This window comes from Acomys minous (assembly GCF_964271855.1).
Source record: "Acomys minous genome assembly, chromosome: 20".
Lineage (NCBI taxonomy): Eukaryota > Metazoa > Chordata > Mammalia > Rodentia > Muridae > Acomys > Acomys minous.
This window is the reverse complement of record NC_140502.1, coordinates 11189426-11214294: the sequence shown is the minus strand read 5'-3', so window position 1 is coordinate 11214294 and position 24869 is coordinate 11189426. Positions and strand designations below refer to the sequence as shown.

General features: G+C 37.1%; 1 protein-coding gene across 1 annotated transcript; it reads right to left on the bottom strand.

Annotated features, from left to right (window-relative positions):
- Nucleotides 1-31: 31 nt before the first annotated feature.
- LOC311590916 (vomeronasal type-2 receptor 116-like) lies at nt 32-22037 on the bottom strand (the record flags this gene model as incomplete). The annotated part of the gene is made up of 5 exons (XM_084770209.1): nt 32-930; nt 3425-3548; nt 12652-12879; nt 15489-16301; nt 21978-22037. The coding sequence occupies 5 exons, from the start codon at nt 22035-22037 to the stop codon at nt 32-34; spliced, it is 2124 nt and encodes a 707-aa protein (XP_084626335.1).
- Nucleotides 22038-24869: the final 2832 nt, after the last annotated feature.

Genomic DNA, 24869 nt, shown 5'->3' with positions numbered 1-24869 from the left:
TATGTCAGTTGTAGTTCATATGAGTTTAGGACTAGGATTTCTTCCTGCTCTTTTGGATAGAAATTCTTTCTGGTCTTAACAAAATGATGTAGAACTTAGGAACAAAGATGCATCCAAGCATCCCTGCACTGGAAGCCAAGATGGAGAAGATTTCCACAGCAACCATGACCATGCCCTTGGTGCTATGATACACAGGGATGAAGCTGACCCAGACACTGCAGAACACCAGCATGCTGAATGTCAGGTACTTGGCTTCATTGAAGGTGTCAGGCAGATTTCTTGCCAGGAAAGCCACAGTGAAGCTTCCCATGGCCAGGCAGGCCAAGTATCCCAGGACACAGTAGAAAACAATAACGGAGCCCTTGTTGCACACAATGTTGATATGGCCATACTCAGAGTGTGCATCAATATCCACAAATGGAGGAGAAGATCCTAGCCAGATTGCACACAGAATTACTTGAAATAGGGAGCAGATGGGAATGATGTAGTTAGGTACCCCTGATATTAGGATATACTTCATCCTTCTTCCAGGGACTGTGAGTTTAAAAGCCAGAACTACAGTGATTGTTTTTGCCAGAACTGTGGAAACAGCCACAGTGAATACAATTCCAAATGTGATCTGCTGCAAGATGCAGGTGGCTGTGTTTGGACGCCCAAGGAAGAGCAAGGAGCAGAGGAAACAGAACATGAGTGACATAAGTAAGAGGTAGCTGAGGGTTTTGTTATTGGCCTTTACAATAGGAGTGTCATGGTGCTTCATGAAGACCCCAAGAACCACAGCAGTGAATGCAGTGAAGAACAAGGCTACTAAAGCAAGAGCCATACCTAATGGATCTTCATAACTCAGAAAGACCACAACTTTGTCTATACAATGGCTCTGGTCTCGGTTGGCATACTGCTCCTCTGGACACATCACACATTGATCCACATCTGATGGAGAAAAGGGGGATTTTATTAGTGCTGCTTCATCAGTTTATTGATAGGACATTAGAGAAGCATGGCGGTATGCACCTTTTCATACTGATTATGTAATTTCATGTCATTGTTGTACAGCAATGATTTTTATTTGATCACACTCTCTTTAAAAAAAAGTAATAATTTCTGTGTTTATTGAATTTTGTTGATGATATCATTTATAATGTTTTCTGTAAGTACAGTTTTCTTATGTTGTTCTTCATGTTATACTGAAATGACTTAGACTCTTGAGCTCAGGAGAGGTAAATTCATTAATGATGGTGTACCTGAGTGTATTCTAAAATCACTAATTGTGTATATTCATTATCTCCTGAGGTCATTGTCTGTTTTATCCCTGTTGCTTCTATGATAGAGGGACACTCTGGCTTCTTTTGGGACAAGACATGTTGTAAATTTTTGAGTTTCAATTCACTAGCCCAAACACACTAACATAAATGGAATAGTAGGTTGTATGCGTGGTTTATATTTGTGTGTATGTGAATGTAGAAGTAATAAGAAAGCTCATGAATCAGAGTTTTATTGGAATCATAAGGACCATGTAATAGGGTGAGAGTGACAGTTGAATGACAAATGAATAGAAAATTAATGATTGAAAGCTGCAAAAGTATTAAATAAAGATTTTTTTTCAGTTTTTTGGTTATCTGGCCATAGGCACCAGGACTCCTGATACTTGTTAATGAGAAGCACCAACATTAACATTGAAAGTAGAAAACCCTGTAGTTAATGAGCTCTAAAACCTTTCACCTTGATTCCTTTTATTAAATCATTGAGCCCATACTTCCCCCCTTCTTTTGAACTCCGTGAGACCCAGACTCTGTGAGTGGACTGAAGGGTGAAATACATATGGATAAACAACATGAGTAAGATAACACAAGGGTTCCAATAGTGGTACCCAAGATTATTTATATTATCCTATAGTACTCCTCTCATAAGTTGCCGGATCCAGAATGGCAACTGTAACATATGTGTGTGTGTGTGAAATTTCACCCAGTCATTGGATAATTGCAAAAAGTGATGATGTGCTTCAAGCCATTTCATTATTTTTATCTAAATGAATGCATTTAAGGATAGACATAATGAGTTAATGTATTTCCACACCTTGGCTAGTTTACTCAACTGTAAAGAGAATATAAATGTTTTTCAGAAAACCAGAGTTCCAATTCCAGTACTTATGTCAGGTGTCTCAAAACTGCATGTAACTCTATCTACATGTGTTTATGTAGCCTCTCACCTGCATCTGTACTTGTTACATGTATGCAACATCCCCCAATGCCTAAACCTAATTAAAGTGATGAAAATAAATTTTGTAACTTTTGTAGTAATCATCAATGTAAATAGCCTCTACTATTACTTGTTTTTACATTTAGAACAATTTCATTACATGTAGTTTATTATAGAGAATGTTGTATGTTGGAATGCATATATGTAAGAAGCCATCTTCTAGGAGTTAGATACCTACTATTTCTACATGGATCCTGGGCATGTATTCAGTTCATCAGCCTTAGTGTCAAGAGACTTAAATTCTGCATCAACTCAATTGCTACTAGTGCCCTTTAAGGAAGTACACTTAATTATATAGGATGACAGGCAAAATACTTTAAAAAATATCCATTATCTACTTGCATTTAGTCACCTCTAAATAATCATTTGACTAATACATTCTGTGTAGGTGGCAATAACACTTTAATATCTTGAACTGAATTATTTTTGTATGAATTCTTCTAAGCTACACTATTACATTATTGATTGGATGATGTATATAAAATAAGGATTATAATAATCTTCATGTTTCCTACATCATGTCTGAAGCTTCATCAACTACCCTTACTGAGTATTATATAACATCAGATATTTGAAAATTAGTCTTTGGATATTACCAAATATCTTCCATCTCATTCTTAGATTCTCATACCTATAAGAGAAATATTTCCCTGCATATTAATATAATAGAATTTTTATTTGGTACTCAACAGTAACATGACGGGATGTAGCATGTGTGATGCCATATTCTGTTCTGTATGGAATCCTGTATGTATGTAGTGTGCACAAATCATGTAGCGACATATATATATATATATATATATGCAAAGAGAATCAATAAATGTTTTAAAGATACATGACTAGAATCTAATCTATGTAGAATTTTAGAACAGATGAATCATGAAGAAAATCTGTAAAATTCATGCAATATGAAGTTTGATTAACAAAATTGTTACTTTAGAAAATGTGATCCTGTCAATTGAAAATGAGTCACAGTGTCCATAAACACATAAGGGATTACTGTTTACAATTGTTCAGGAAATTGTTGATATTTGTATTTCTATCCAACACCTACTTATGAAAGTTATATGTATTATTTTTTCAGTTGTTTTTTTGACAAGTTAAGTATCTCAGAGTGGGTAGGAGATGATGATAAACATGAAGGTTTCTGTACAGCACCAACACTCACTTGTCTCATTAGAAATTTCATTTTCTGGGCATGGGTTGCATTCAAAGCAGCAGGTGGCCATTCCCTCCTTCCAGAACTTTCTGAATCCAGGACCACAGTCAGCACTGCACACAGAGGGTAATATCTGAGAAAAATTAGACACATCCTGATATCAGTATTTTTACCTACTTCTTCCATATATATTATATTAGTTTGTTGAGTTATGAATAATATATTCTATAAGCAAGAACTGATGGAGGACATGTCACTTAGTACATTGTTTAGTGTCAAGCATATAAACATATGGAAAGACACTGATGAAAAATTGAGTGGCTTCCCAACTCCTAGAAATGTAGTAACAAGAACTGATGGTGTGCTGTATGTAAACACTACAGAACTTAAGCCGTTTGTTTCTAGTTAAAGGTTGTCAACTTGATACGAAGTATAGTAAAAAGACAGAAAAATTACTTTAGAAATTATGTCTAGCAAACTAGTCTGTTCCTATATTTGTGAGGCATTTCATTCAGTGGTAATTGATGCGTGAGTGACCATCGCACTGTGGGAGGTGCTCTTGCTCAGCAGGGTTCTATGAGAAATCTCACAGAACAAGTCAGTATGCAGAGCTTTTACAGGGTCTTGATTTAGTTCCAATCCACAGATTCTTGCCTTCTCCTCCCTTGACAGTCATTTGGTGAGCCTAATCAACTTTTCCTCACTTTGCTTAGGGTCAGTATTTAATCATATCATCAATTAGCAGTGTAAGACTAAAAGACTCATGCACCCAAGGAAATTTGTCCTAGAATCTCAGATACCAAACATGACTTCCAGCAAATTGTGAGTGTAAACTTTGACAAGCTGAATGTAAAGAGAAAGATATGTGAGTGGGCAAATCCTGGTTCATTTGTGGTGAGAAAGTGCTGAAATTCTGTGTATTGAGATGGAGGGCAGAATGTTTCCAGAAGCAAACAGGTTCCACAGGGGCTGGAAATACAGGTAAACTTGAGTAAAGATTCGTTAAATTAAATCGAGAAAAACTTTAAGTTAAAATAAAATATTTAACTTGAAAGTCATTTGCATGACAATAAACATTGAAAGTGGAGACTGCATGGACAACTGATCCATATCTGCCTTCCCAGTGTGAGTCCTTTGCTCTTTATTGTGGATAAAAATGTGATTCTATACTTGAGTTGAATTTTGTGATGTGATATATGTATATTGTGGCATGCTTACATTCCAAGATTGAATTCATGCTCTGCTTAGAGGGTGATCTTTCTCTTTTGTTGCTGAGTTTTTTGGTAGGTATCTAGTCAAGAATCATTCCATACATATTCATCGTAGAGAAAATTTTCAAATATTTTCCATTACACATCATTACAATGCACTTCCACTATTCTTATGTAACACCTCTCTTCATGTATGTGATGAGTTTCTGACTTCCCCATGGAGGCAACAAGCTTGCCTTTCTCATAAGCAAGTCTTATTGCCTTTGTGTGTCAATTAGAGAATGTGACAACTCCAATTCAGTCATTAGTCATAAATATTTCTTCATTAATTTTTCATGTTTTTACTGCAATATTGATTCCTTTACCATAGATGTTTTCTTTCTGCCATTCTAATATTGTCTTTATGTAGCAACGGCAACTTTTGTTCATCTTACTTATAATTATGAAGGAGTTCTTAAAATATCATTTATAGTGCTGTTTCAGTTCACATAAATTTCTGTCATTGTGTTCATTATTGAACTTTGGTCTATTTCTTCTGAGATATCAATATACTATGTGTAGTAACTAGCCATGACAATTATGTGTCTAAAGGATTGACACACATCACTGTTACTCTCCACTTTTAAAAGCCTCCCTAGTGGAATCTGCAATTCTTCATGTGCTGTATTTCTATGATTTGGGCTTCTATATAGAAGCATTTGATATCCTCTTCTTGGTACTAAGCAAATTTAAATCATATATATCAGGTCTGGCTCATTTCTGTGGTGATGTATGCCTTTAATCCTAGCACTCAGGGAGGCAGAGAATGGCAGTTTCTCGGGTTCTGAGACCAGTCTCCTCTATTAAGTGAGCCCTGGATTGCCAAGTCTAAACAGAGAAACCCTATCTAGAAAAACAGAACAAAACAAAACAGAGAAACAAACAAACAACAACCAAAACCAAAATGGAATCATTTCTGATGTTGAGAGTTTAGTTTATTACTTAAATAAGTGCCCTGTCTGTATGGCCACAGATCATGTTTTATTTAAGAAATTTAAAGCTACATTTTACTGGATACAGTGTAGATGCCTTTAGTCTGTCCTTTTTGTCCTATTGTGCCCCTGGTTTGTAAATTTGTTCTGTTCGTCATATGCCCTTTTTATCCTCTATATTTCATTCTTCTTCATTGCTTTATCTTCATCATACTTTGTGCATTCTAATTCATATGCCTTGTTTTCAAGTCTTTGCATCCACTCTTTACCTTGACATATTCTCTTGGTGAGAATACTGATTTTTATTTGATTTATTTTCTTATTCCCTTACATATTTTAGTTTGATTATTTAACGATATTTTGTTTCTTCACTGCATTTTTCTTTCAACTTTTCACTCAGTGTCTTATTGTATCCAAGTTTTCAAGATCTCGTTGCATGCCCCCAGAGATGATTTGTGTTTTTGTTTCTTTGGGAACTCTCTTATAATTATTATTTTTTTCCATTACATAGTTTAAACTTTAGTTCATGCTTATCTAGAAGGAATATATATATAGCATGTTATCTTGCCCAAAACCTAATTAAAAATAAACTGGTACCCAAGGAATTAATGATAAAAAGACATACATCTCACTAGTAGTACAGATGTACGTAAAAATATATCTCAATGTAACTCAATGTAAGATGATTCTCAAATGTGAGCACTCATGAAATTAGATGCTGCCTTCAATGCCCAGCCACAAAAAAACTTTGGTTTATTTCTAATTTGAGATCATTTATTCATATCATATCCTGAATGTTACTACTCAGTTACATCTTGATGTTCCCATGCTCTTTCTTCCTCCCTATATCTCTTCTCTAGACTTCTGACAACAGGGGACTTCCTCCCCAAGCATATAGTCACAGCACATCAGGTCTCATCCAGGTTCTTTCTCCTCCTTCATCTGTGTGCATAAGGGCCTCCCACCAAGGGGAAGTGCTGAAATATGGAGAACTATAGTTCATGTCAGAGGCAGAGTCTGCTATACACATAACTGTGGGGAGTGATCTGTCCAACCTCCCCATTCTTACATGGCACCCTCTGCACTCCACCAGGAGTTCCAGCAGCAAGTCCCAGCTCTATCTAATCCATTGCTGGGTGGAGCCTCTCATAGGACATCAATTTTGAGCTGATATCTTCTTATACGTGAATATATAGCCTGCTGTATTTTTTGGGTCTCTGCTACTACACTTTGGATGGTCATTTTTACTTCCATACATCTGCCTGCAAATTTCCAGATTTCCTTGTTTTAAAAAGTTGAGTAGGTTTCCAGTGTGTAATTGTACCTGATGTCCTTTATACATTTTTTGGCTGAGTGGCATCTAGGTTGTTTCCAGATTCTGGTTGTTTTTAACATATCTGAGCAAATTGTATTTGTTATATGGTTGAGCATGTTTTCCCTATATGCCCAGGAGTAGTAGAGCAGGGTGTTTAAGCATCACTATTCTCAAATTTCTGAGAAAGTTCCAGATTGGTTTCTATAGCAGTTGTACAAGTTCCTACTACCACTGGAACTGGAAGATTATTTCACTTTCCTCAAATCCTTGACAACATTTGTTCCCACTTGTGTTTTTGTTTTAACATAGTGATGGGTGCAACATGCAATGTCAGATTTGATTTCATTTACCTCTCGCTGGTGACCAAACCATGATCATTTTAAGGGTTTTTCATTGTTTCATGGGGAAAAACAAAAAAGCCCAGAGTACATAAAACAATCCTGAACCATAAACGATCCTCTGGAGGAGTCTACATTCCTGATCTCAAGTTGTACTATAGAGCAACAGTAACTAAAACAGCCTGTTACTGGCATAGCAATAGGATGGTGGATCAGTGTTATTGAATAGAAGACACAGAAATAAACCCACACACATTTGGACACCTGGTTTTTGACAATGAAGCCAAATCTGTTTTAAAAAAAGTATAGCATCTTTAACAAATGATGCTGGTATACTGGGTGTCTACATGTAGAAAAATGCAGTAGCCCTATATTTATCACCATGCACAAAACTCAAAGCAAAGTGGATTAAACACATCAAAATAAAAAGACAGACACTAAATCTATTAGAAGAAAAAGTATGGAAGAGCCTAGGACTCATTAGCACAGGAGATAATGTCCTGAACAGAACTCCAACAGCCCTGGCTTTTAGGTCAATGATTAATAAATGGAACCTAATGAGGAAAGGAAGCTTCTGTAAGGCAGAAGACACTTTCAATAGAACAAACCGACAGCCTCCAGCCTGGGAAAAGATCTTCACCAACCTTATTTCTGACAAAGGACTAATATCCAAAATATAAAAAGAGCTCCAAAAATGAAACGCCACCAAACTAAATACCCAAAACTAATCAGAGAATTCTCAAAACAGGAATATTGACTGGATGAGATACAATTAAAGAAATGCTCAACATTTTTAGTTATTTGAGAATTGCAAATTAAAACTACCCTGAAATTCCATCTTACACTCATCAGAATGGCCAAGATCAAAAATCCAAGTGACAGCTCATGCATGCAAGGATGTAGAGAAAGTGAACACTCCTTTATTGCTGCTGGGAGTGCAAATCTGTACACAAATTTGGAAATCAATCTGGCACTTTCTCAGAATATTGGGAATAGAGCTAGCTCAAGAACCCACTCTTCCACTCTTTTGAATATTCCCAGTAGGAGCTCTACCACACAATGAGGACATATGCTCAACCATGTTTATCACAGCCTTATTCATAATAGCCAGAACCGGAAAACAATGGAGATGTCCCTCAGTCAAAGAATGGATACAGAAACTGTAGTACATTTACACTATGGAATACTACTCATGGAATTTGTGGCAGATAGATAGACCTAGAAATGATCATATTGAGTGAGTTAATGCAGACTTAAAAAGACTCACATGGTATATACTCATTTATAATTCGACACTAGCCAAACAGGGATGTCCCCTGAATGTCTTCCCTTACTAGGAGATTGGGATAGACGTAGAGACCTCCTACTCAGACTCTACGGGAGAGACATATGGGAGAACAGGGAAATAGAAGAATCCAGAGGGTACTAGAAACCTACAAGAAGAACATCATAATGAGCTGATCTGAACCCAGGGTGTCTGCTCAAGCTACTGCACCAACCAAGACAACACACGCAGTAAGCATTGAACCCCTACTCAGATCTAGCCAAGAGACAGGACATTATCCACAGTAGTGTGGAAACTGGGGACTGACTCTGACATGAACTCTGCTGCCCCATATTTGACCATTTTGCCATGATGGAGAGGCATGGCAGCACTCAGAGGAAGAATAGGAAGGCTACCAAGATGAGACTTGATAGGATGTGACCATATAGTGGGGGAAAAGGTCATCTTCTGCCACAGACCTATGAGATTGGAATAGGTTGAGAGAGGGATGAAGGGACGAACAGGATGAGACAGGCAAAGAAATAAAATTGAGATGTAATCTGATTAAATTAATAATAATTAAAAAGGAAAATATTTCCAATAGCAGTGAATATTAAGTCCTTTTATTATTTATGTTTGTTCTGGTAGGGTATTTGTCTGCTTTTGCTTTTGTTTTGCTAAAGAGAAATTATACATTTCCTGAGTTTTCTTTGGTTTAGTTAGGCTCTTTGGTTTGGAAATATCTTCTTATCTTCTTTAGGACTGAATTTTTGGATAGGTACTGTTTAAGTCTATTTTTCATGGAGTATCTAATTTTCTTCATCTACGGTTATTGAACATTTTTCTGGGATATATAGTAATCTGGACGGTTACCTCTAGACTATGAGGGTTTGCAAAATCTCTACCCTGGTCTTTCTGGCTTTCCTGACCTCTGCTGAAAACTAAGATGTGATTCAGGTAAGGTTGCCATTTTAGGTTACTAGGCCTTCTTCTCTTGGTGCTTTTAATGTTTTTCTTTGTTTTGTGCATTTTGTGTTTTGAATATTATATGGCAACAGGATTTTTTTTATAGTCTACCTGATATGGTGCACTGTAGGTCTCTTGTATGCTTATAAACATCTCTTTCTTCATATTGCCAAAGTTTTCTTTTATTATTTTGTTGAAAATATTATCCTGGGTTTGGATCCTGGCATCTTCTCTTTCTTCGATATCTATTATTCTTAGATTTCATCTTTTCGTGCGCTCCTTGATTCATAGGATGTTTTATGTCAAGAATTTTAAAACATTTTCTTTGAAGATTTCATAAAATTATTCCATTGTGTCCTCTACACCTGAGATTCTTACTTCCCTCTCCTTTATTGTGTTGGGGCTGCTTATCTCTGCAGGATCTGTTTTCCCTTATAAATCCTCTTTCCCATCTTTATTCAATTTGTGCTTTTATTATTGTTTCCATTTTCATCTTCAGGGCCTGAACTGTTTTGTTGATATCTTTCACCTTATTGTTTGCATTTTCTTCATTTTCTTCCAGTGACTTCTTACCTTACTCTCTATTGGCCACTGTCTTGGCCTCTCTGAGTTCCTCAATTTGTTTGGCTCTATCTTACAGTTTTTTCATTAATTATATTTTTTCTACCAGTATTATCTTCATATAAAGGATTAGAGGTCATTTTCTTTGTTTCAGTTGTCTTAGAGTTTTCAGGGCTGATTGCTTTTAGATAACTGGGTTTTGGCGATGCCATATTATTTTGGCTTTTATCATTTGTTCTGTACCACTGGCCTTCAGTTATCTTTGTGTCTCTGATGTGTGATTGTAGATTCTGTTGTCCTTTTTTGACCGTTGCCTCAGGTCATAGGTGAGTGGTTATATTGGGAGACTCCTCACCAGTAAGTATCAAGGAGCCATTTCCTGGATCAATCAGGTGATCTAGATTCAGATCTGAGAACTCTCTGTGGATTGGCAGGCAGAACATTAGAATGATTCACTTGTGTTTACCTTGAGTTTTCCTTTGGTTATGAAGGCCGAGAAACTGGTACCCTGCAGCCTGCTGTTGCATCAAAGAGAGAGAGCTAGGATGCTGTCTACCTACAGCCTTGTGTCTGAGGTTTTGTGGCCCTTCCTTTGTCTGTGCCTGCTTGGACCTGGGAATTCTCCTTGGATTAACCTGTTGAATTGTGGACAAATCAACCGGTGCTCCACATTTTGGTGTCTCTCCTCAGATAACAGACCTAGACACTGGTGCCCTACAGCCCGCAGTTCAATTTGAGATGGTGTGGGAATGCAGAGTACTGATCTGATTGTAGGTGTCTTTGGAGACAAGGCCAGTGCACACCAGTACCTGGGGTATTTCTGTGGATTAGCCAGGGAATCTGAGGTCAGATCTTCCTGTTCTCCAAACCCTAGAGTTTCACTTGAGCCTGAAGAACCTGACTCTGGTGCCCTGCTGATCACTGTTCGCTCCCAGACACAGAGGCTGAGATATAAAGTGTACATTTGGCTCTCAGACAAACATCCAGGCTCTGGGGCAATGGCACACACACCACAGGAAAATAGCAATAATTTCATGGACCAGTTTATGTGGCCTGAGGACAGACCTACCCATGTTCCAGACAGTGTGGACTCTTCTCACCCCGGGTAGTCAGCTGTGGGGTTTTGAATCTCTCAACCCAGTCCCCTGGCTCAGTCTCTCTGATCAGATAGAGTACGTGATCTGTGCTGCCATCCTGGATCCTTTTATAATAATTATTAATTTGTTGCTTAAAATGTCATTAAACATTTTTTCCTTTAAGTTTATAGTATTGTGTTCATGTTGTTTCTACCATATATTCATATTTATGCTTATTTTTCTGCAGTGAGATATGTATATGAGGGAGCAGAGCAGTGTTTATATTGTTTTGACTTCTGTGTACTCTTCCAGTGGTTCTACTGACATGTGTTTATAACAAACATGAGTTTTCATTTCTTCCCACAGAACTTATATTTCTTTCAGTAGCTACAACTTAAGCTCATATGTTTTCCCCTAAGGTAGACTTTTCTCATCACACCAAAGAGAATAATTTACTACAAGTTTTATATTTTCTAAGCAGTATGACATATCACTTGATATCAAAATTGTAGACAGTCACTAACTTAAATCTCTTAAAATTCATTGAACTTTGAAACAGGGTATTTAAAGTAAATACCTTAACATCATCCATGTTAGAATTCATGCTCATAATGTACAAAGCATACATCATGTGAAATCTCTTTTCTCAAACTCACATTTGTATTAGTATCAGTCCACCCCAGATAGTGAATGAAAAATGAAATCTCATTATTGGTTAGAATAAACTATACCAACATTCAGGGCATTAAAAAGATACTTCTGGTAATAAATTTCTTCTCCAGTGTATCACTCGGGGCTAGAGACATGCACATTGTCAGAAATAATTATTGTTCATGGAAAGGACCCAAGTTTGACTTTGAAAACCTGTTTTCTATCAAAAATCCATCTTAAGTTCCCAGGAGTCTGAATTGCTTCTTGGAATTCATATGCATCACATGTGTCAGTATTGCACAGACATACATACAGATAAACCATTCATAAATGTGTTAAGAAAAAAATTAATTGAGGTTGTAAATCTTAGGAAATCTAACATGGTTCATGAAACTTCAAATTTATATATAGAACCATTTAGAATTTAGAAGCTCAATGTAAAAAGACTTAAACAATATTACACAATACCATGAATAATTTCTATATTTTTCTTTACTCCATGCTTACAGTAAACACAACAACTTTGACAAGTCTGCCAGAGGTCTAACAGAAAAGAAAAAAAAATCACTGTTTTGTATAATACTGGAACGAAGAAACTATTGCTCACATTAAAGCAAGTATTATAAAACAGTTATAAAAGAAAGTGTTATATTAAAAAGCAGAAAGAGCTCCGATGTGATAAATGTAACTGTAGGGTATTATGGAATGTTAACAGAACTAATAAATATATCACATCAAATAGCAAAAATAAGAAATATGGTATAAAAGGACACCTTTTTATTCCATATCAGACATTCTATTTTATTTCGCTAATTTAGAATGTACACACATTTCAATGTTTACTGGTGTTTCTGGTAAATCAGTAAAATAAGTTCAAACCTACCTTTGTATTTCCTGTGGCCCACTCCATCATCTCTGCAGATAAATGGAGTTGTTGACGATGTGGAAAATATGGGCTGAAACTTCCAATCTTCACCTTAATTCTAAGACCTTGTTGCAAATTGGAAATATAGAAAATGTCACATTCCTCCTGCAGTTTTTCTCTTTGGTTCAAATTCACTCTGTCCCCAACTGGATTTGTGAGGTGGATACTCTTCAGAATGTCATAAAGCTGAAATAAAAATAGCATACTATAGTGCACAATCCCTTTCTCCAAGCCAAACAGCATAATCTGACTTTATCTTAAAGGCCAATTTAATTTATTTATCTAGCAACAAAATATCAATTAAAGCAACTGGATAAATAAAATTAACATCTCTGTGACAATCTGGGGACTTAAGACATTGTTGGCTTAGGAGCAGATATGGGAGTGAGTCTAGGTAAGACTCCTGGTAGCAAGGTTCAGGGGGATTAGAAAGAACTATTTGTGGAGGGAGAGGAACACCAACCCACCCAACTAAACTTCAGCTCCAAATTGAGCCTCCCTATGGGGACTGTGATGATAAAGATAGCAGTGAGATTGAGCGGATGTCCAAACCATGCCTGGACCAATGCGAGACCCACCCCATAGGAGAAAGACAGACTCTGAAATTATTAATGACATTCTGTTGTGCTTGCCCATGGGAGCCTAGCAATGCTGTTCTCTGAGACCCTACACCCAGGAGTAGATGGAAACACATGCTGAGATTCACAGCTGAACACAGGGTGAAAAGTATGAAGTCTAGTGGAAAAGTTGGGAGGAAAGAGGTATCTGGGAGTAACAGAGCTCCACAAGTAGGCCAAAATAGGTAGTTAACCAGGGCCCAGAGTGGCTTGTGGAGACTGAAACACACACTAAGCATCAAGCATAGACTGGGCCTAGGGCCCCTCTGCAGATAAAGGCAATGGGTAGCTCAGGCTTCATGTGTGCCCCACAGTAAGGAAAGAGCAGGGTGTCTCAGATTAGGACTCAGTTGTCATCTCTATGATCACTACAAACTGGTGGAGATGCCTTACCTGGCCACAAGGAAGTGGAAATGCTCAGCCCTGATGCAACTTGATAAGCTTGGGTGAGTGGATAAGTGGGATCCTCTTTTCTGAGGAGTGTTGTAGAGTGAATGGATGTAAAGTCTGACTAGGAGAATCTGATAGAAGAGCCTATCCTCAGTATATACACAGAATAAATCAATTAATTAAGTTTAAAAATTGCCATAATGTTCCTCGAATTTTATAGCTCTCAAGAGTATACTACCATATACAGACACAGACTTGCAGAACAAATGAGATATGCAGTATGAACACACACACAAACACACTGACACACATATACACACAAACACACACACTACTACACATGGACAGGTTCCTTAATCATACAGAATATACACACATTACAGGAACACAATTACTTATACACAAATACACATAAATGCCCCCAAACTTATAAAAATACAAGCACACACACACACGTAGAGAAATATACAGATCTCTAGCAGAATATAAAAAACATTCATAGGCACTCACACACATGCCCTAACAGTACTTAGGAGAAAAACAGATAAAAACAACCACATAGAGTGACACTGACCGACAAAAAAATGTATGGTCACATCCAACATACAGAGACAGGAAGGTATAAAGCCACACATGCATAAAGCCACACAAACACACACACACACACACACACACACACACACACACACACACACACACAGCAATACAGGTATACCTATACAAGCACATTGACCAAAACACAAAAATACACAGTCACCTCACAACACATTCACTGACAAATACACACATAATGATGAAGATAAGCCCATACTACAGACATTGCTACATTAAAAACTCTGTTTACTTCCACAGATAATTGGAGAGATAGGCAGTTGGAATAGAAACATCTATACATAGCAACAGTAAGAGAAATATGCAAAGAGATGTATAGCAACAGGAAATACATACACATATACAAAGGGATAAGTATAATTTCTCACATAGGAAGAAACATGCATGTACTGAATAGAATTGCACCACTATTTCCTAGGTAGTTACTCTCTTTTTAAAATTTTTTATTAATTTATTCTTGTTACATCTCAATGGTTATCCCATCCCTTGTATCCTCCCATTCTTCCCTCCTTCCCCTTTTCACCTTATTCCCCTCCCCTATGACTGTTGCTGAGGGGAATTTCCTCCCCCTGTATATGCTCATAGGGTATCAAGTCTCTTCTTGGTAACCTGCTGTCCTTCCTCTGAGTGCCACCAGGTCTCCCCCTCCAGGGGACATGGTCAAATATGAGGCACCAGAGTTCATGGGTTACTCTTACAAATGCAAGAGGGATATTAGTGCCCTCAGTGGGTGCTGAATCAGTTTTAAAAGTTAAAAAAAATATACATACAGTTATTACAACATATTTGATAATTAATCAACAAGGACTTATCTCTCATGATGGAAAGGAGTAATTTGCAAACACTGATTATACTTCCAGTTTTGAAACAGTGTGATGATATTAAGGTTCTCTGTATCAAAGTATATAGCCATCATAAACAAAATTCTCTACCACACTAGTGCCTTCACATTTTGCATTTCTGCTTGTGTTTCTTTTCTTTTTTCTTTAAATAATATATTCAGATTACATCCCAATTGTTATCTCCTCACTTGTATCTTCCTATTACCCCTTTCTCCCTCTTTCACCCTATCAACCTTTATATTTCATTTCTACTACACTCAGAATGCGCCTCTGAGAGCCTTATGAAAGTGTGTCTTTGAAGACATCAAATACTATCAAACAGAAAAAAGAGTACCTTAAGGCACACAGGATTGGAGTTGTTCAATGTGCCTGTTTCACGATGAAGTAGATATTGAAATAACCACTCATGAATGACATAGGCTGAGGAATACACAGCATTGTATATGTCATAACTGCTACCACTAAAGGCCATGTCAAAAGTGTGTTCCATTAGCCATTGCAATGTGGCGTTGGATGAGCAGTTCTTCATCATGTTACGGTGAGATGTCAAAGCTTCACAGTTCAAGTCCATCCACTCCAGGCTTGCCAGATATTTGTCAGTGTATTTGATAGGGTTCAATGTCTGGATGAAATTTTTGAAACCTGAAATATTTAGACGATGATGTGCAAAAGTAAGAGTCCCATGAAATGAGTCCAGTGTGTAGTCCCTCTTACTTATAGCGTCATCCCACTGTGAGGTTGTGATCCATATTCTCTTTATACCTAGAGATTCCCACCTTCTTACACTCAAAGCTAGTGTATACTCTATGTCACCATAAATGATGACAACATTTGTGGAAGATGTCATGATTTGGTTGTAATACACTTCTGCTCTTGACATGTATAACTCCATGTTGACTGGGATCATGTTCACAAAGGCAAAGCAGACTGTGTTTTTTTCCATCTCTCTCCTCAAGTACGAGAGAAATTGTATGCCCTGATCATTGTCTGAGATGACTAGCCCAACCCAGTTCCATCTGAAATAAAGTATGAAGGAGACCATGGCCAGGGCTAGAGGTATGTCCTTAGGGGCCATCTGATATAGATGTGGAAATTGTTCATGATCACTTAGGACAGGATGGAAAGGCCCAAATGTAAGGTGAAGGACCTAGGGCACAGGTAGCAGCATGAATCAGGATACATACATAAGAACTTGTTAACACATTCTCTTCAGAGAGTTCTAGAGAAACCAATTAGATGATATTTCTTTCCTCATGTATATTTCAAAGAAAGACATGTGGAGGACCTATCATTGCTCTAAATATTAAGGTCCTTGACCAAATAGATTGATATAATCATGAGGTGATCGTCATTCTTAAACTCTTCTTAGAATCTCTGAATGGTACCAAAAGAGACATGGTATCTAAATTTCAACTCTAAAAACTCTCACCTGATAACTTAAGTAGAGCTTGATGAATGTCTGTATTGTTGCAGTTGTTTTCCAGCTTGTTCCTGTAAGTAATACTCCACACATTGGCTTTCTTGTGCAGTCATAATTAGGTTGGGCACTTTTTATGATCATATGCATATGACTGCTGAATTGTGACAATGTCTTACAACCAAGTATAGTGTTTTCAAACAGAGAGATATTTGGTAAAAGACCAGAGTTCCTGTTTACTTCATCCATGGCAAAAGCCAATGCAAAAGCAAATCTCTGGCTTGTTGGTTTTGTGCTGTAAAAGGAAATAGTGTTTATTATGGACAGAGATATGCAGCTAATCATTTATAATGAATACATGCAATATCCTTTATAGCACATTACTGTCTCCCACCTCCAAACATTGAAACAGATGGCCTGTGTTGTGAGATTATAATGACATAAGAAGTTGCATATTATAAAATGTTTGAACACTCCTGAGAGTGTCTCCCATACATAATGTGTGACCTTGACATCTTTCACAGAGACTATTTCCATGTCTTATTTTCAAGAAATTTTAATTTGAAATTATTGAGCAATATAAAAATTATATGTGATTGTGAGATGTCTTAGGTTTTCAATCATGAAATTAATGGAATTAGCTGAGGCAGTGAAAGGGGGAATTATGAATGTAGAGTAGCCCTTTTCAGTGGCTACATTTGGCTCCTGGACTTAAATTTAAATTTATTTATAACTAGTGGCAATATATTTAATACTTCATCTCATATCAATATACACCTCCTCCATCTTTTCTTCCATTTTGACTACTAGATATATAAATCCTTTTTGTCATTTTTTGTTTTGTAAAACTTATGGTTATGCAATAATTCTTGGTAAAAATATATATGTATGCACATGTTTATGTGTACAGGAGGCATGAATTTTTAAGCAATGATTGGATAATACAATCCATGGGTTTTAAAAATTATACATTGCTTTAGACTATCCTGACTCAAATGTACATTCATACATTTCGTTCAGGTACTGAGATCAGAGATTAAGATCACAAACAATAACTCCATTATGATTCACTTATTTTTGTATACTCACACATATGATGTATTCACACTGAGCATATCCTGGTAACATAAACTTTCTCCTAGAATATATCCTTAGCTAGATGTGGTGGTACATTCCCTTGTAATGGCAGCACTCAGAGAGGAAGATGCAGTCAGATTAATGTTAGATTGAAGACAGAATTTTCTATAAAATGAGTCCAGAACAGCCAAGACATTACCAAAGAAAGGTCTCAAGAAATACTAGTTTGACCAAATCTCTGGTAACACTAGTATAACTCTAGCTCCGTACTGAAAACAAGGAACATTCAGAAATTGCAGTGAGCTTTGTAAATGACAAAATTCATTTTCATAAAATAGAATACAAAAATATGTGAAAATGTTAAATTTTAAAATAAAAACTGGCAACACATCAGTTGGTATAAAATAATAGCATGTTGTGTTTATGTTTATGAGAAAAATATTCCTGTATCTTCCATGTCAAGTCCAATATATCTGACAAATATATACCAAAGATACTACAACATTCTGAATGATTTACTCAGAATTAAATACTATTAGTTTTCATTTAGATATTGTATCTCTGTGGTGTTTTTATTTATAAAAATAGGATATATTAGAATATTATTTATCTATACACAGATCATTTAAAATTGAGAATTTCAGAAACAGAAAAAGGAATTTGAATCAGGACTTGTGCTTGTAATTACTATATCTTAGAACAAATGTTAGGAAACATATCAATTATTTAAGTTGTATGAGTGGCCTAGTTGTCCAATGTTCTGTGTTTGAAAACAACTGAAAATTCAGAAATTTGGTATGAATTTCATATTTCTAAAAGTTCAGCTATGCTTAGCAAAGTTAATGAAAGAGAAATGAAGGAGAAAAATATGATTTAAGTCTCAGTAAATAAACATTTCATACATAAAGGAAGAAGATGTATGGCTATTAAGTAACAGCAAAATTGAATAAGTAGGGAGCTTCTCTGTCTGTTCTCAAGTATTGCCACTTAAAACAAGACACAAATGCCACTCAGTCAAGCAAAAAAAGGGAGTAAGCTGTCATCAGGATGAGTGATAGCCTCACTTTTCAAAGAATCCAGACGTATCCTTTACAGTCCAAGAGTGTGAAGAACTCACCTTGGTTATACATAAAAGCTAGTCTTTGTACAACTATACAAGTAAGTATGGAGCAACAGGAACATAGTTCCCAGTAACCTGATCTCAATGGAGCTTCAGAAAACATAGTGTGACCACACCCAAGGAATTGGAGAGTGTCTTTGTGTCTATGTGGAAGCTTTCAAGAGCTATGTGTAGCACAAACACTAATAATACAAACACGTCAAACACTACATGCACTAGGAGACACAGAAGACTGTATAGCCATTTACTGAAATGTACTTAGGGTAAAACTTGTTGTACTATACGGGGTTTCTCAGCCATACATCACTGGCAATAGTACAGTGGAAACTATGATTAAGAGGACTGTATTTGTTGGGTCACTGTGAGAGATATTTTTTCAATGAGCCTATAACTTTAAATAAGGTGCTTCACAGAAATCAAATCAGAGCGCTCCTGAAAATAATTTAAAATAGAAATAAGCAAGATGTCTGTAAAGAAGTAAAGGTTCGCTCATGGTATGCAGACTGTGAGAACCGGACAGAAGATTCACAGTATTGCTATGATCCTCATCAAATACCTCATGAAATCTGTGTCAGGATATTTATGTGGAAGATTTTAAAAGCACTTACAATATATTCAGATATTTGCTCCAATGCTCTCTGTCAACTCCAAAGGTTGGTTCAACAAAGAAGACACAATTTGTCTCCAAGTCCTGGTCTTTATCTTCCTTCAACTTCATTCTCCAATAGCACCTAGGATGAACCAAACTGTCCAGGAGAAGGGGGACGTTCAGTAGCAAGTAATGGAAAATCCAGGCACACATGCTTGTCCTGCCTTAAACCGGGGCAATGTGGTATCTGAACTGCCATCAGCACATGAAATGAGCACCTATGTTTTTTGACCTGCTTTTATTTCTCTGGTCAAAAAGACTCTAGCTGTATGTTCTTGTTTCCTTGTTTTCCACATTGATCTTGATTCCTGAAGGAGTTTTTAGCACCCTCTTTCCTGGGGTTAAGCACCTGATGTCCACAGTCCATAGGAAAAGCACAGGTAGGTACATAAATATGTGAATAGTTCAGTGCCAGGTTCCATATAATGGCTCATGTTTGGAAATTTAAATCGCCTGGGGAAAAAGTCTTGTTTCAAATTTGTTCCCTGGAATGTCCTAACAAAATGGTTATGTGAATACAATTGTAAATTACCTAGTGTATTGCATCACATGATCAACAGTGAGACATGCAGAAATGGTTATGGAAGGACTCACAACATTCCAATTTATCAGGACACATAGGGAATTGTATTGTAAAATCCAATTCAGAGAGAGGCAGTACACAATTAGAGCAATTGAGAATCAAAAAGCAAGCATATTGGGGACCATGCTAGATTTTGCACTGGTACAGATTATCCAAACAAAGCCTTTGCTTCCATTGTCTTGAAAATCAATAAACAGGTCCAATATAGAAATCTACTCAGTATTGCTATATCCAAAATTATCTAGGTCATCACAGAACCAGAGTTTGTTTAAGACTTAAAGGTTGATATTTAAAGGTTCAGCACTATCTAGAGAGAACATGAGATCTCTGTACCTTGTTTCAACTCCTAATAAATACCAAGCTGTCCTACAACCAACCAATCATTGTTCATGAGAATGTAAGCTGAATTTCTGAGTTTTGAATCATTATGTCCCTCTCAGATTCTCCATTTTTAAATTCAATACTGTGTGCTGACCCATTTCTTCCCCAACATTTTTTATTTAGTAAATTGCTTTTTCTCATTTTACATTCGAATCATGGCTGTGAAGAAGTATTGTCTTGTGAAGGAGTATCTTAGAAGCAAATAACAACTGGGAAGCAACACATTACTTAATCTGTAAACACTTAAATATTTTTTCTATTCATCTATCAATGATTGCATGTCCATGAGCTTCTTGAAATGCACATGGACTGAAAGAAAAACAGGAGAAATGCAAAAAAGGTCGAGTTTTTGTGCTGATATAGCATATCTAGCATTTGAGATGAGAACAGAAAGTTTCTACTTTTCTCTGTGTCTTTGTATAGTGAAGAAACATTATATACCTTATACATGACCTGTGGTTCTTTGATGAGCTCTCTTGGAGTGCTAACACACGGAGAGAAAGGAGGTGATTAAAGATGGCTTTCCTAGTAAGAGAGAAAAAACCATCTTTTAAGATGGCAAGTGAAATTTCCACTATGTAATGTGGAGCATGGTATTTAGTTTTAATGTATAATAACTATTATTTATTTAAAAATTCATATAATTTAGTGGGATACCTTGTGGAACAGTCACTCATACGTGTCAGGTACCTAGCAAGCATTTATCTGTCTGTCATCCATATCTAGTATTAATCTTACTACTGATTTCATTCATCAGTTCAAAATCCTTCTTTTGGTTCTATGTCATTTGTGAGTTTGTACTTGCTCAATTTGTGAAATAACTGTGGTATTTTCTTCTGTATTATTCTAAATCATGGCCTTTTAAAAGGTTTTTTAAAGAAAGAATTTATCGGTCTGTATCGTTTGCGGGTCCTCTGTAGACCAGGCTGGCCTTGAAATCACTGAGATCTGCATGGAGCTGCCTCCCAATTGCTGGGATTAAAGGCATGTGCCACCACAACCCAGTTGTCACCCATATCCCAATACCTTCAGGCATAAGTACAGTCCCTACATGGTCCCCTGTTGATATTTCAGTCTCATCAAACCCCTTTTGGCACATATTATTTGGCGCTGTTGGTCTTCTTGTGGAGCTAGTGTTCCCTCCAAGGCCTTCTCTCCTTCCACATTTCCATAAACTGTGTGCTCTGCCACATTTCAACATATTCTCGGCATTCATTTCAATTGATTTCTATGTTGAGCTTCTTAAAGGACAGCTATTGTAGGCTCCTGTCTGTGAGTATAACAGAGTATTGTTAACGGTGTCAGAGGATGGCTCTCTTGCATGGTGTTGATATGAATAACTTGAACGTTCCCTCAATTTCTGCTCACTCTGTAACACCTCACATCTTGAAGGCAGGGTAAATTTCGATTCAAAGAATTTGGGTGTTTGTTTCTGTTCCCCACTCACTACTAAGAATCTAGTCTATATAGAGGTTTTCCTCTTCAGTCTACATGTCCCTTTTGGTAGGTTGTCTTAGTTTGAGTCACCATGATATTATTTTCCTCTGACTTGGCACTGAGCGATAAGTGAAGAGGAAATTTCCTAATTTTACTCACCTCTCCTCTGTACTCCTCTGTGTCTTCTGGACTCCAGGTGAAATCCTGAGTGATGGCCATCTCCACAGGTATTTATTGGCGATGCCTCTTCATATCTAAATCCCACCTGTCTCTTCTAAATCTAATCTGATTTTTCTTAAAGATTTATTTATTTATTATGTATACAATGTTCTACCTACATGCATGTCTACTGGCAAGAAGAGGGCACCAGGATCTCATTGCAGATGGTTATAAGCCACCATGCACTTGCTAGGAATTTTACTCAGGACCTATAGAAGTCATCCCAGTGCTTTTACCCAGTGTGCCATCTCCTCATCCCATTCTAAGCATATTTATATTTAAAATCTGGTTAAGTAAAGTATTTATACAATGAAATACATTGTTCTTCAAAATGTTCCGTTTTATTCTCTCATTTTTAGATGATGGATGGATAATTAGAATTTGAGGATAAGAAACAAAACTAAGAGATGGAGATGACTAATGAGAGAGGTGGAAGAGGTTTAAATTACATTCAGTTGTTCATTTAATCATCTTTACAATAACCACTTGCTTGTGTGTGCTGAACACTTAAAAACAAATACAATTATTTACATCATATTTACATTTATTTATTTATTTATTTATTTATGTAGTGTGTGTGCATGTGTGCTTCTTCACGGACTTAGTTAAATGGTCCTTTCTTTGTGCAGTGTGAGTCCTGGGATGGAAGTCAGGGAGTCAGGCTTTGCCACCCCTCCAGTGGAATCTGTGTGACAAATACCATTCAGGGCTGATGCTAAAAAGGCAAGAATCTCCTGGACTGGGGTTTATTATCTGGTGGGAGAAAAGCTGCTCTTAAATCTTTCATCGTGTTTTGATATATTCTTTATTCTTTAGTTTTAACTGCATTTCACTCTTAAAGTAGGAATCTCAGACATAACCATGGTCACTAGGAGATTATCCTGACTTGGGACTGCAGCTAGGAACTGTCCAGGTCCAGAGTAGTCCTGCTTTACTTCCAGTTTTAAAAGAAACATGGCTAGAAATTAATCATTATTTAATAAGTTATGCTATGGTCTACAAAGAAGTGGAGTATTTCAAAAGACTCCAGGTAGTGGCATTCAGATATCAGAAGAAAGAACTAATAGAAAAGGAAAACCAGTCTTGGCACACTGGTGCTGGGCACAAGTTTTGTAAGGGAGAGAACACTGACCCTGGAATAAGGGAACACATACATATTGATGCCAAGCCAGTAACTTAGAAATGATGATGTCTTTTGCTGTGTGTTCTGTAACTGATACTGTTTCAAATTTGCAATTCCAAATATGACAACATAATAACTTTGCATTCTGTACCTGAACTGTGTATGCTTGATTGCCCACTGACTTCTTTGTATCTGCTCTGTGGCAAAATGTAACTACAATACCCCCCCAACTATTGAAATGTATGTTTACAAAACTTAGACTGGTAGCTGCAATGTACCTTAGGATGCAAAACTCATCTGTGTGGGTGTGTCTGTTTGCCACACCTAATCTCTGTTCACCAACACTTCTAGAAACCCCGTTCCCAGGGACTTACCCCTGATTGAGCCTGTCCATGGTAGGCAGTGCCCAATCCAAAGGGCTTGGAACAAGATTATCTCTCTTCTTTTTACATACTTTTTCATACAGAGATAAAGACCTTGCCATAGAGAGCTACAGACTCCTCAGCAAAGGACAGGCTGAGCCAAGAGGGCAAGTAGGTAAGAATCATGGGGCGATCTCAATCCAAGAACAGAGTCACATTCTTGGCAGTTTTAAGTCATATGTCTGAAGATAGAGGAATAAAAACCTCAAAAAAGAAGTTGGCATAACTTTATGACTTTTTGTTAAAGGTGAGTCCCTGGTTCCCAGAGGAAGGAAACCTGTCTTCACAGAACTGGAAAAGAGTAGGAAAAGAAATGAGGCTGCATAAATTGGTCCACAAAGACATCACCTTTTACCACTGGGCATGTGCCCAGGCCCCAGAGACTGGATGTCTGTATGAGATCTGGATCTACACTTTACATTTAAGAGTCTGTGTCTGGGAGTAAAAAAAAAAATGAGCTGCAGGGCACTAGATCTGGTTCTTCAGGCTCAACTGAAATTCCAGGCTTTGGAGCACAGGAAGATCTAACCTCAGATCCACTGGCTAATCCACAGAAATATCCCAGGCACAGGTATGCACTGCCCTGGTCTCCAAAGTCACACACACTCAGCCCAGCCCTGTGCATTGCCACACAATCTCAAACTGAATTGTGGGCTATAGGACCTAGAAGGAGAGTTTAGAGAGAAAAACACAACCAGTAGAGATAAACATCCCCAACATAATACAAGAGAGGGAGGTAAGAATCTCAGGTGTAGAAGATACAATGGAATACTTTGATGAAACCATCAAAGAAAATGTTTTAAATTTCCTGACATAAAACATCCAAGGAACCAATGAGAGCACTAAAAGATGAAAATCTCTAAATAGACTAGATTCTTAGTAGTGAGTAGGGGAACGGAAACAAACCCCAAAATACTTTGAACCAAAATTTACCCTGGCTTCAAGATGTGAGGTGTTACAGAGTGAGCAGAATTTGAGGGAATGTCCAACTAATTCATATCAACACCATGCAAGAGAGCCAACCTCTGACACTATTAACCATGCTCTGTTATACTCGCAGACAGAAGTATACAATAGCTGTGTTTTAAGAGGCTCAATAAAAAATCAATTGAAATGAATGCTGAGAATACATTGAAATGTGGCAGAGCACACAGTTTGTGGAAAAGGGGAAGGAGAGAAGGCCTTGTAGGGTACACTAGCTCCACAAGAAGACCAACAGCGCCAAATAATATGTGCCAAAGATGGTTTGATGAGACTGAAATGTCAACCAGAGGCCATGTAGGGACT